The sequence below is a fragment of the Lipophrys pholis genome (assembly GCF_963383615.2).
Source record: "Lipophrys pholis genome assembly, chromosome: 5".
Taxonomy (NCBI): Eukaryota; Metazoa; Chordata; class Actinopteri; order Blenniiformes; family Blenniidae; genus Lipophrys; species Lipophrys pholis.
The window spans coordinates 19,085,331-19,099,047 of record NC_137628.1 but is presented as its reverse complement, the minus strand read 5'-3'; the positions used below and the strand labels follow the sequence as shown (position 1 = coordinate 19,099,047).

The window sequence follows — 13,717 nt, the reverse complement described above, 5'->3', positions numbered from 1 at the left end:
TTGGACAAGGACTTTAGTTTTTTTTTGCAAATGTTAATGATAGTACTGATTACAGTTGGTGCATTTCAATTTATTTCTCGAAATGCTTTGAAAGATTCACTCAAACCTTTTTTTTTCCTTACAAGGTTTGCATATTCAAAAACGAGTCATCTCCACCCATCTACAATTAATTTAACTTACAATCATGTTGGTTTACCAGCCGCCATATCCTATGCTGAGCCTGAGCTGACTACCCTGGACAAAACAATCTGGTGATTGTGTATGATGTGCGAGTCTGCATAAAATATATATTTTTATTCACCATTACGCATAAAAAACAAGGTTTGAATTTTCTTTTCAAGCTATATTTCATTAAACTATTTTTTTACACTTAGGTTGTGAATCACAATTCCCTGTTAACATAAAAGCAACCAAAATAGCAATTGCATGAATATTCAGTTGTCACATGAAGCCTTCATCATTTTCCTTAGCAGTAAGGTTCTCATTCTCAAAGGTTTAAAAACAAATAAATTGGATTCAGTCTTCTTTTTTTTTTTTTTTTTTCACGCAGTGTATAACAACCTCCTGCAGTGGTTGATGTTTAACTGTTGCATCAAAACTCATATATTCACAGGGAAATGGCGGTCAAACGAGTTGCACACCACAGTAACTTCTACGCATTAAAGGGTTCACACTATTATGTCTCTGCTAAACATAATCACCACTGACTTTCACAACTGGTTTCATGCTACTTCTTAGTAGTTTGTGACTTTCAACATTTACTGCTCTGAAGTGTCATTTATGACAAACTATGTATTATTTATTCGCTGCCAATTAGCACGCTACTTTTTTGTTTGTTTGTCTCTGCATGCAGTCTTTCACCCAGCTCGGTTCACTAGACGAGTCATTTGTATGATTAAGCAGGTTTATTAACCCGCCGTGATCAATTCTAATCCATTACAGTTGCAGGAATGTTATTACAAGGTAAAGCAAAGCAAAGCAGCACCAGAGAAAAAGAGGGATATAATTTCACAAAAAGTCAGTCATCTAAGAGAAGAGCTCTTGTGCCAGAACAGCCAGAGCTGCTACCTGAAAAACGCCAGACCTATCTTCAAGAGGCTTCTTTTTAAAGGCTTAATCATTTCTTCAGACTGATGTTCACAATTCAAGAATGAATAACTTTGCAGGGCTCAAAGTTTCCAACTGAGTCTGATTTCAGTGATGGGGAAATAGGACTACAACACTGTGCTTGTTGCCCACGTTTATCCCAGGCTCACATAGATTGTTTGTTTCACCCCCAGATGAACTGTGCCGCCATTACTTAGGTTTCCCCCACCTGCTCCTCTACCATGGGCCACCGGAGAAAAATCAATTCAAGAATGAATTTCCGGACTCCCCGACAATAGCAGTGCAAGTCCTGCAGGAGAAAGGAATGAAACAGCAATAACATAAGAACTATTGTTGGCATTCACACATGATTAACTGAATGTGATAATCCTTCAATTTAGCATAATTAAGCTGCTTAGACCTCAAGGGTGACGGGTTAACCTATTCCAGGACATACATTTGTCACTCCAGTTGTGTCAAAGGGGGATGTTATCTTCAACAGCCAACTAAACAGATCCACTTTGCTACTATTTAATAGAGAACCTTTCTAGGGAAAAAGCATAAATAAATAACTAAAAATTCAAGAGAAAACGTCTTTCTCTATGTTCTTAAGTACAAGTTGATTCAAATGGTGCGTACTGTACAGTAGTGAAAACTGAAAAGGCCCCGGGCCAACGTCAATGTTTTCTGAAGAGTTGACAGCCCCGCACCACTCTCAGCAGAACTTGGTCCGAAATGAAATAATCACGACAATAAAATCATCACAATAATTCATCCATCCATCTTCTACACTGCTCCATACCGTGTGCAGGATGACGGGGTTCTGGAGCTGATCCCAGCTGACTATGGGCTAAGGCACGGTGCATTACAATTAGTATAATAGTTATAATTCTGAGTAATTCTGTATTCGTGTGTGTTTTTGTTGGTCTGCGATGGCGCTTTCACTGTCATTTGCATTTCAATCAAAAAAAAAAAATCATACCCATTAAAAACAAGTGTGATGATTAAGTGAACCAATGATGCTGATAAAAAAATGTGTTTTTAAAAAAGAAGACATTTTTGTGCATGCGTACGTTCGGCCAGAACTTTATTTCCAACAACTGTAGCCCCCATTCTTTAATTCATACACCCCTTCGTCTGTTCTATTTTTTTGTGACTTGTGGGGGGGGGGGACTAACTCTTTCTGGCTTCAGCTGCACATTTCTATTTATCAAAAGTGAAACGAATGATGGGATGGAGATGACAAATGAGAAATTCAATAAAAGCACACATCAGACATCACAACAGAAAAAAAAGCCACTTGGTAACTCTGACTGTGAAGTTGCTTATCTCCCAAGATATACATCTTGGCAGCCTATGGATTTCACTGACTGGTGCGATAAACAAAGCAACAACCAGAGGGCACCGGTCGTGGGGATAAAAACACTTTGGTAATGAGTAAGGTCACAGGATAAGAGCCACTCTGGGTTTAGCTGACAAAAAGGCTACAAAGCATAACCAGATAACTATTCCTAAGTGTGTTGAGCAGAGTATTATCTCAGGCTTCACAACAACTTCCAGCCTGGAGGAAGTTAGGTCAGCGGTCAGCAGCGAGACCTTGTCCAGTTCTGGCCAGAGTCAGCAAAGAAATTTAGAAAAGAAGTGGGAAAAAAAGAGCCTGAAACTGGACACAAGCATTGGAATGCATGACTCTATGGTACTACCTGCCTTTCACCAACAGGCTCATTGACTGTTTTTCTACTGAGGGATATTTTCTCCGCACTGGCTTGCAATAATGACACCGACTGTGAGTGTTATTACTGTGTCATCCATCATTATAATCCACCCATCTTTTGAAAGCTATTTCAGGCATGATGATACACTATGTCACTAATCATTTCACATTAGATAGCAGAAATCCCATTTTACACCGTGGGTTGGACGGAAACAGAAAAAATCTCTCTGAAGTTCCAAGTGCATCATTTTATCCAAAACACTTTTCCAAGTGAGGTGAGATAATGGCGTCTCGCTCTTACATTGTGAGAATGTTAATGGTCGGTCACTTCCAATGCATCATTATTTAATTCGCTAATGGAAGACCTTTAGTCTTCTCACATAGTTTGAGCAGCCGTTTAGCTTTACCCCTCTACTGAAAATAAATCTGTGTTTGCATCACACAGAGCTCGAGCTTGACTTCTCACCTGAAGGATCTCTTCTGAAATGGCTCATCCGGCTATATTGTTTTCCAAATTGTTTTTTTGTTTTTTTTTTAATGGGACTGAGGGAAGTAAATCTCTGGATATCTCTCACTTTCAGCTATCAGTCTTTCCTAATCCTTTGTTGGACAGCAATAGATTCAGAAAAGAAAGAGTTGCCTCCGCGGTGCCAGAAGAGAACAGCAAATTCTCGTCAGCCTGCTTTTCTCATATTTCATGTCACGGATTGTTTTCTAAAGTGTCCCTTTTGAGTTTCTGGGTTGGGCTTGGAAGGGTTTTCTGTGACGTTTGGGGTTTCTTTGGGTGCTCTGGTTTCCTCGCACACTCCAAAAACCTCCATGTGAGGCTAATTGCTGAATATAAATTGCCCCTCGGTGTCGAATGTGAGTGCGTGTGCTTGTCTGTCTCTCTGGGTTTTCCTTGTGATGGACTGGCATCCTGCCCAGCGTGTTCTCTGCCTGAACCCATAGTCAGTCTGGAGCCCTTCCATTGCCCCGCAAACCCCAGTTAGATAAAGTGGTGCGGAAGATGCTGGGAGTAGCAAGATAAATTAGCCAATGATAGGATGCTGATTTTGTGAGATATGGTTTTGTATTGGTATTTCTGGTATTGTTTCGCTTAATGAATCTCTCTCTGTCTAATTCTTTGATGTCTTCACCATCCAATAACCCCAACACGGTGAGATGGCGTCACTTCTGAGGGTTTTGGGGGGGTTTTTCCTGTTAAAAGTGATGGTTTTTTTTTCTTTTTTCTTCCCTCTCCGCCGTCTATGCTTTCTCATGCGGGTAGTTTTTTTTTTTTTCCTCCCTCAATTCTAATGGGACGCTAAGTGCCAGGAGATGACTACTTTTTAATTAGCGCTATATAAATAGAACTAAATTGAAATAAAAAGGATTGGGCAGGAGGTAAGAATCAAAGCAGGAGACAACATCACACTTAAGTGTGGCTGTAAAACCCCAGGTGTTATTTACACAATTTGGCTTTGTGGATTCTAAAAACACAAAGTTAATGTGACCCTGCACACATTGCCAATAGTGTAGCTGCTCTAGATATTTTACCTTTGCTCATTTGCTGCTGATCAAAAGCAACAATGGTTCTGATTAGGGCCTTGACAAAGCTAAATATTTAGAATGTGCTTGGAATATGACAATGTCACAAAGTAGGTAAGATATCTAATCCTGAACTTCCCGCTCCTATTTTTTTTTTCCTGAGGTGAAGTTGAAGATACACTCAGTATGCGAAAACTGTTTTATATCTTCAGTTGCTCAGGAGAACCTTTCTAACTTTGGTGACATCAACAAGATTATCTTGTCTTTGGCATGAGACGGGGGGGGTTAAGAAGTGGGCATTTATCAAAGCCAAAGTGAACTTTATTGTCATTCTCGACCATGCAGTGAGGAGCTGAGTGAAATTGCCTTTCTCCGAGCTAAACTATGCTGCATTCAGGCGCTGCTGTCGGAATGAAAGAGAAGAAAGAAAATCTGTTATTAGAGAGTGAGGGCATTATTCCGGCGTGGTTATCCTTTGTGCCGACGTTGCTGTAACACCAATAGAAAGCTTCAGTTCGGTACTATTTGCAGGGTTACTCATTTCTAGCAGAGAACAACTAAATGGAACCAGTTTCAATCCGGGAGTGCACTGCTCTTCTTAGATTGAGGCAAAACAATGAGCTCACTTTTGAAGTGACTGCCTGCTGTGGGGTATTTAAAGCATTCAGGTTGCTTGTGGATATGCCTGCGGTTCTTATCATCTGCCTCCGCGGCTGCCGTGGTCATGGTTGAAACACTAATTAGGAGATTGGGAGAAGCCAGTGGAAGTGCTGGTAAAGTTGGCTTTATGAAAATGTATGGATTGTTTGTATGGACTCAAGATATGAGTGGCTTCGATGCGCTTGTGCAAATGTAGCGTTCATACATAGAAAATCAGTATTTCTGCAATTTTTTGTTTATATATATATATATATATATATATATATATATATATATATATATATATATATATATACGGAAAACAATACATTATATATATATATTTTTATTTTTGTTTTTTTTAACTGTATTAAAGCCGGCACTTATTGGCCAAACTTGTTGGGTTTTTATTCCGTTGCAGCTTTAATACCGACTCTCGAGTCTCGAAGAAGTTTCATTTGAAAAACAAATAAATATATACAGCGAGAGACTGAGATCAATAGTATTGATTTCACGGTGCAATGTGGCATCAACATAATGTTCCACTTTTTGAGATCAGACATGAAGATGCACTCAGAGCTCCCTCGTGTCACTTTGTGTTACAGCCACACTCCAGCGGGCCTCTTCGAAACATCCACTGGACTCCGCATGACTGTCAGCTTCGAGTTGGTCTTTCGGTCAACTGGTGTTCAATTCTTTGTGTTCCGTCTTCTGGTTTCACCGTATAGTCAGAAAACAAATACTTGCAGTATTTTCCACATACTTTCCTTCACTAGTGAAGTGTGCTACTGCAATTGTTGATTTTCTGTGCATCACTGATGTTCAAATTGCTTCGACTTCTGCAGCAATTATATCTTAAGATGAGGGAACGCACGATATCGAAAGCTAAATAAGGTAGATAATTACTTACAATATTACTACTCAATACTCATATGTACTGACCAATCCCAGAGAGTGAATTTGACTTGGAATTCAAGAGTTAGTTAAACCCCCGAATACAGAAATAACATCTTTCATGTCTCCTAACCCTACCATTAACAGTGTGTACTACTAGTCCTCCTGCTTATCATATGTCATTAAAACCAGATGGTCGTGATGCGATTGTCTGCCATCACTATTTGTATAGTGTAAGGACATTTTTATCATTTTTCATTGTATGAAAATGGTCAACTGTACAGGTAATATAAAAGGCTTTCTTACTTCATGCAGCTTTTCAGACCCATCTTAAAAATGGCATTTATGTTTCATCACCGTTTCTGGTTTAGTCTTTGGATAAGACAATATGAAAGCAGAAAAACGAGGAGCCTTTAGCTCTTTTGATTCTGAGTTATTGCATTGGCCATCAAAATACATATTTATTTTCTGTGAGGTTTTTGGGGTTTTTTCAGTCTCACAACCAAGTAGATATTTCTTGAGTGTTTTCGTTTTCCTAAGAAATAAACGTTGTATTAAAAATTGATCAACTGCTAAGAAACCACCAGACGAATTGTCTGTTTGCTGCTGTTATACAATTCAGCTTGAAGTTCCCTTCTTTGATCGAAATCGCTCCGTTACACAGAGGTAGTGAGCTTGTAATAAGACATGACAGCTGTTTGCAGGCAATTTCCTGTTCTCTTTATCTCAAGTTAAAGATCAGTCATATACCTTCACCAGATAGGATCAGACTCAAATTGAAGAATGTATTTCATGAACAAAACTCATCGCATGCAAGAAGTTGAAAGATAGTAGACAGTCGCAAGTGATGCCAGCCTCAACCTAATCCAACAACTCTACTTGTTGAAAAGACAATAATGGATTCCCATCAAGTCCCAAAACACCACAGACCAACAGACAAAGGACAACACAATAGATTAGTTTAGTTGTAGAATTTAACAGTGAAACACAGCACGCACAACTAGGTATACTTTCTATACATAATATGTCCAAATATTTGGCCTCAGCTGTTGAATACTGATTTTCAGAGTTCCAATCAGATCATTTAGCTGCAGGTGTATAAAATCAAAGCGCATGCATTTTGGATTTTTCTATGCTTTCAGCTTTGTGGCATCAGTTTGGGGAAGACATTCTATTCCGACAGGAGCGTGCGCCAGACCACCAACTTAAGGTCCATCACAATGTAGGTTTGGATTTATTGGAGACAGCAGCAGCATTGAGCTTCTCTTTTCTCCTCTCTCACCCTCCATTTCACCATTAACTGTCAAACATCCTGGCTCTCTCATGTAGTCTGTGCTTTCTCCATCCTCTGTCTCTGCACCTTCCTGCGGGATCTCGAACAGTGGAAGTAGAAGTTTGCTATCTGAGCCTTCTGCCCCCATCAAGTCTACAGCAAATGGATTACTTTATCTTCTCATGACAATCTGTTTGTTGGTTGTTGCTCTCTGTCTCTATCTGATCCTATCCTTTTGCTCTTTCTATCCTCCCCCCCCAATCTGAACAGCAGAAGGTCTCCACCTCTGCGCCTGCTTCTTGCAAAGGTTTCTTCCTGTTAAAGGGAAGTTTGTCCTTCCCATTGCCTCCGATGCTTGCTCGGGTGGAAGGTTGACGTTTGCTCTGTAAAAGTGCCTTGAGATGACTATGTTGTAAATGTCACTATATAAATAAATTGAAAACAATGTCAGTACAATCTCTGATGGTACAATTGCTGAGGCATCTGGGTTATTTTGTGAATATAATCATCCATTGATCTCCAATGCAGCTTTATCGCGTTCAGGGTTGCAGGAGCCGGTTCCAGATAAATGTGGGTGAAGAACAGGCCGCCAGTCCATCACAGGGCAACCACAGAGAGACAAACAACTGCACACACACGCCCACGTTTTAAGGTCACCTAAAACCTCACATGCATGCTTTTGCACTGTGGGTGGAAACCAGAGTACCCAGAAAGCATGCAAACCCCACACAGAAAGGTTGCTTGTAATTGAACCCACAACATGAAAAACCGTTCAACATGACCGCCACTGAGCGCACCACAGTAATCAAATTCAGGTCTTTTAAAAAGTCCTTGATCCAGCCACCAACCCCATGCTCCTCAGAGTGAAAACTTTCATCATATCACTCACTTTGTAGTGATGTAGTTGTCAGCACTTTCACCTCATAGTGAGAAGGATCTGGGCTCGAATATAGACCAGGCCTTTCTATTTGGAGCTTTCTCAAATTTGCTGCCGCTGTTCCTGCCTTTTCTGGGTTCAGCTCCAGCACCCTGACTTTTCCTTTTTATTTAAAAAAAATGAATAAATAAATAAAAAAAAAAAGTGGTGGAAAAATGACACAAAAAATGTGTTACTTGATTTGCAAACATTGAAAATAACTCAATATTCACTTTGAGGCTTCACAGTGGAAATACGTTTGTATATTTGTCATTCATGAGTCATTATAGATTTTCAGGAGAATACCTTAAAGCCATTACAAATTTTTAATCGAGCAATTGAGTATGTCACGTTGCTCTTCTCACGGCAGATATTTATGATCTTTTTGGCGTGTTTATTCACATTTTAATGATACAGGATGAATTTGTAGCATCAAAATTCCATTAAACTTGTCAAAAAAGTAATAAATATCAATGCTACGGAATTCATTTGTAATCTTTGAATTGCATAGTGTATTTAAGCTTACATTATACAAGCAACCTTGGAAGATAACAGATCAAGGAGAACTATAATGAATCCATTGTCTTCTATTAAGGGACGAATGGTTTTATGATTCAGGGAACTTCTCAGTAGTATACAGTAAATGTGAATACACTACACCCACTGATCAGATCGAAAAATATCACCACTGTTACTTGACAATAGAACCTCAATACCCCTACATGCCCAGACTTAACAAAGGCTACCAAAACATCAGATTCTGGTTCAGTAAGTCTTGCACTGTGCATGCTGGAGCGTTGCATTGCTGCTGCAGAGTGCTTCTCCACACGGTCAGTAACAAGCCAAGAAAATCACATTTTCCTGGTATTAAAAGTGTTTTAGTAACTTATGATGCGTACAGTTTATCTGAACTTGTTCTACAGTGTAAAATACGAGTTTGTACAGAGTTAACATAAGTACATCAGCTAAGCCCAGAAGACCTGCATCCCATGAGCCACACATTCAGCGACAGGACCCTCTGATGTGGGTTAAAGACCGTCTTTAAGACGAGGGCAGTGATGCCAGTACTCATTATTGCCTGAAAACACAACCTGTACATCTAGAAACTTTACTAATCAAACTATGTATCATGCTGGCTTCACAGATCGTCAGCGTACATTCATCAGGGCCATGTCTTCGTACTGTCAAACCTTATTTTTGTGGCTTCAAATTCATTATTGACCCCTTTTGCTCTGCTTTGGCTGCAGCATCCTTTGCAGAGTGTAGTTTCACACATAAACAGATCTGCTTTCATACCATGCAAGAAAGGTTGCAGCGTACTAAAGATGTGATATTACTCCCGAATCCATGTATCTTTTGAAAAACATGGGCTTTTTTTTTGTCAGTTTCATTTGGCTTTGAATGGACAATTTGAAGAAAAATACAGCCATAAAATCCTCCCTCTTTCATAGATCAACTACTTTTTCAAGGGCATAGTGGAGTGGTGTATTTCACAGATGAGGAGGAGGATTGATAAAATGGGATTTTAGGGCAATAGCTCAGAGACTAATGGAAAACCTCTTCTGACCTCTAGTGGAAATTTAAAGTAATAGCTAACTGGAATGGCAGACAGCAACCGAACTACAATTTGGACAAAATGCAGCAGCAATCCCACAGTGTTATTTTGAATCAGGGTGCTGCTGTACAAAACACTGGAACTAACCCTTTTTTTTTTTTTTTTGCAGAAAACTTGTAAATGAGTACATAAAACAAATAGATCTTTGAGGTAATCATTAAAATGTTTTAGTGATAATCATTAAGCAGTCATTAATTAGAACTGAAGTCGAAAAAAATAAGTATATTTACAAATTGTCATCCTCACATCAAGCTATTTTCAGGGAATGCTGGCCCAACTACTTATATTTAACTTTTTATTTCCAAGATCTGAGCCTCTTCACATAGTATATTGGATGAATTTTATATGAATATATGAAGTTTGTTTACATATTTAACAGTGTTTGTTGTATGTTTTTGATGGTTTGCATTTCTTACTTTTCATCCATCAAAAGCAAAACAAACAAGAAGAAGAAGAAGAAACATAAATCCTGTAAGTTCAATCTATTGGCCAATCACAGGGAACATTTCCTTAAAAGGAAACGTGCCGGTATGATATAACTGACACCTGTGAGGGAAACTTCTTTTGAGGCACGCATCATGGACACGCAGTGGATTTTACTGATTATTTTCTTCGGTATTTGTTTAAGTGAACTTCTTTTCAAAAGAAAATGTGGTGCTTACGTACAGTTGACGTTCATTATCTTTTGTGATCATGGTTCTCTTTCAGGAGGCGTTTTCTCCAGCCAGAACAAGATCACTCCGTCAGTGTTGGAGGTGACAGCCAGACCCGGAGACAACATCACAGTCTATTGTGACTGTAAATCATCCAGGATAGTTCATATAGTGTGGAACAGATACTGTACCCATGAGAACCAGCCTCCTCTTGTCATCAAGACGAGACGTTCACAGTTTGAAACCAATATTCTGAAAGATTTCCCCCGTTTTCAATTGGTGAAAAACCATTCGTCTGAATCATACGATCTGCTGATCACCAACATGACCAGCTCCTACGAGGGCCTCTACGTCTGTGGAACTGAAGAGATCAAGGTGGAGAACAAAGATCGACTCTATTTGAAACATGAGTATGTATCTGGAAACGTCACAACAAGGATCCTTTTCAGTGAGTATTCCCTGAATTTTCTCATTATCTGAACAAATGATTATCATGCAATGGGGTAACATATGTACGCCATATTCCCAGATATGTGTTTTTATGTTTTTATGTCTACCTTAAGGAAACCCGAGAAGAAGACACTCTCCATGTGCCTCAAACTGTATTTATGTAGAACTTCTGAAGAATTCAATTAACTGTATCTGACTCTAATTTAAACAGCAAAGTAGACCCCCCCCCCCCCTCAAAGCAGCTTCATGTTATGTTTTATGCAGACCCCAGTGAACCTCAGGACCCTGAAACTGCACATTGTGGACTGTGCTGGATGCTGCTCATCACTTTGTGTCCAGTCGTTGCTGGGCTCTCCTCTCTGGTCTGGTCCCTGTGGACTTATCAACCCTGGAAGAAAAAAGGTAAGTTTCTGAGAATACCACTGATCTTTACTTTTCCAGGGTATTCTAGACAATGACTTATTAAAGACACATAAAAGTGCAGATAATGGAACTATATTTTTTTTCTCTTGTTGAAATAAAGTTTTTATTACTTTCGCAATTGATCCACAATATCTCTCTTTGCGGATTTAATGGATGAACTTCTATTCTGTTAAGATGCTCTGTGTTTTAATATTGATGTTATCTCCGAAGGTAAAGACTGTAATGGTGATGAGAAAAGACTTGGCACACAAAGCCAAATGCGACAAATTCAGGTAAATACCATTTAAAGATAGATACTGAATCCATTTGGACTCTCTGGTCTATTTTAGATAAAGCTGTAACAATAACAAGTATGGAGATTTAATGGCACTTAATGTTCTGAGAGGGAAAATAATGATACGGTCTATTCATATATGATTACACCTTGCACTTTCTGATTTGTAATTATTGGTTTTAAAATTGGTTTTAGGATGAAGACGTCTGGCTTGCCTCTACGGACATTCAACAGACATTGAAGAAGAACAAATGCTGGAGTTCTGATTTAACTTTCTGCACATATTCTCCCGTCACAGTCTCTGGAACAGCAAGGAACAGACAAGTCAGGATGAAAGTGTCATAACGAAATAGAAAAAAAACTGTATTTTAAGAATCTTTGTTTTGTCAATGTATTGCGTGTATCGACAGCGGTGAAGTTAGATAACTGAATGCCGCCAATGAAGGAAACTTTTTTGTTTTCCTGAAAGTTACGTCAAGTTAATTAAAATTGAAAATACCTATGATTCACAAGAATGTCTTTACATCCATTTTCTCTCGTATTATTCTCTGTGTAGATACAGATGCTGTTGCTGAAGATTGCAGGTCAGGAGTGAAAACCCACAACCACACCGTTGTAGAATGAAATATTTTACTTCGCTGGAAGATTTTCTTTTTTCCATGGGTTTGTGTTTGTGGCTCCAAATAGCAGCATTCCGATCTCTTTTGTAGTACAGTATATACAGGCAGTCAACCACATGCTGGTATTTAGAAGTTGCAAAGACTCCAGTGAGCGCCATCCCGGCGAAAGATGGTAAGAGCTGCTGGATTCTGTGTATTCCCTGTGGTATCTTTACCAGAGCTGCAGAGGAGGGAAATCTGCCATCACTCAGGCCTTTGTAGAGGCTGGAAGAAGGATCAGAGAGTAAATCTGATAGAAAGTTTGACAAATAAAAAGATAAGGGTGGTGGGAAGTTTGATCAGAGAACAAACGAAAGATTTCAGTCTGGATGCCAAAGATTTTGTCAACAAATGCCAAGTCGCATCCCTCTACACCGGTTGGACGCCGTCCTCGCTGTCACAGTGGAGAGAAGCCGCTCTAAGCTACTGTCACGTCTCAGGCAAAGACCACAACGCTGGTTGTTGAAGAGTAATGCCACTACAGACAGTACAGGAGCGCAAAGTGGGGCGACGATTCAACGTTTAACTGAGTCAACCACGTGAAACAAGCTTTAACATGAAAAAAAGACAACCGAGGAAAAAAAAAAATGTAAATACTGGCCAATTTTCAGCAATTTCTTAAACGACATTTCAATCAAAGTTCTAAACTTTTGCATACATTATTCAAGTGTGTGGTTTGGTTTAATGGCCTTTCGCTTTGTTTTCTCTGTGTGTACTTTGGTTTGCTGGCACGATCGGAAAAAGAAAAAAATAATAATCCAAAATGTGAAAATATGGCTCATACTTGTGCATATGTCTGTCTGTCTGTCTCTGTGATTGCAACGTGATGGACTGGAGCCCAGTCCTGTGTAGAAATGTGACATATTTTTGGCTTCAAATCAGGTAGACGTCACTCGTGTAAACCACACATTTGAGCAACAAATCTCCAAGTAACCCAGTGACAAGCAGCAGCTCACACATCAGAGCTCAGACAGATTGAAACTGAAGACTGATCAAGTTGTTTTGTTCACAATAGAGACCAACGCAAACCACAACTGTGACACTTTGTATGCACACATGCAGAGGTGGGATAGCAAACAGGAACTTGTACTATTTTTCATGTCCCTGAACGTATACTTTCTTTAGCCTTAGTTTTTTTTTTTTTTGTTTTTTTTTGTGGGAGTACAAAAACACTGACGCACAGTACTATCAGTTCATGAAATGTCAGCAAAGAGTCGTCATTTACACCACCAGCTCCGCGGTGTGTTATTACAAATTGGAAGTTGTATGTCAGTCAAGTTAATTAGCTCTCCTTCAAGTTCAGGCTGAGGTTCAACCAACTTCTGAGGAAATGTTGGCTCTCTCGCTCTCGTCTATATCTCCCCCACTAATTGCGTGTGTAGGTAGTGCGAAGACAGTTTGTTAGAGTTCTTCTCTTTTGTAGCCTGCCGCTGCCGGAAAAGGCTCCTGTGAGAAGTAAACCAAAAGCGGTAAAGCTGCACATCAAAACAATGAGTTGAAAAATGCTACAATGCTCGTTAAAGTTAATGGAGGCTTGGAAGTAAGGCGCGATTATTATTTTTTTTTTTTTAATGGGCAAATCAAAGTAATA

At 39.4% G+C, this 13,717-nt stretch overlaps 1 protein-coding gene across 1 annotated transcript; it reads left to right on the top strand.

Annotated features, from left to right (window-relative positions):
- The first annotated feature begins 10,239 nt into the window (after positions 1-10,239).
- Positions 10,240-12,864, top strand: LOC308109313 (uncharacterized protein). Its single transcript, XM_080462797.1, has 5 exons — positions 10,240-10,282; positions 10,376-10,768; positions 11,035-11,172; positions 11,404-11,465; positions 11,663-12,864. Exons 1-5 carry the CDS (start codon positions 10,246-10,248, stop codon positions 11,810-11,812), a joined length of 780 nt encoding a protein of 259 aa, XP_080318923.1. The 5' UTR covers positions 10,240-10,245; the 3' UTR covers positions 11,813-12,864.
- The last annotated feature ends 853 nt before the right edge of the window (positions 12,865-13,717 follow it).

Coding starts and splice junctions, on each gene's coding strand:
- LOC308109313 (XM_080462797.1), top strand. CDS start 10,246: ATGGACACGCAGTGGATTTTACTGATTATTTTCTTCG. Junction 10,283..10,375: donor TTTACTGATTATTTTCTTCG/GTATTTGTTTAA, acceptor GTTCTCTTTCAG/GAGGCGTTTTCTCCAGCCAG. Junction 11,173..11,403: donor TCAACCCTGGAAGAAAAAAG/GTAAGTTTCTGA, acceptor TTATCTCCGAAG/GTAAAGACTGTAATGGTGAT.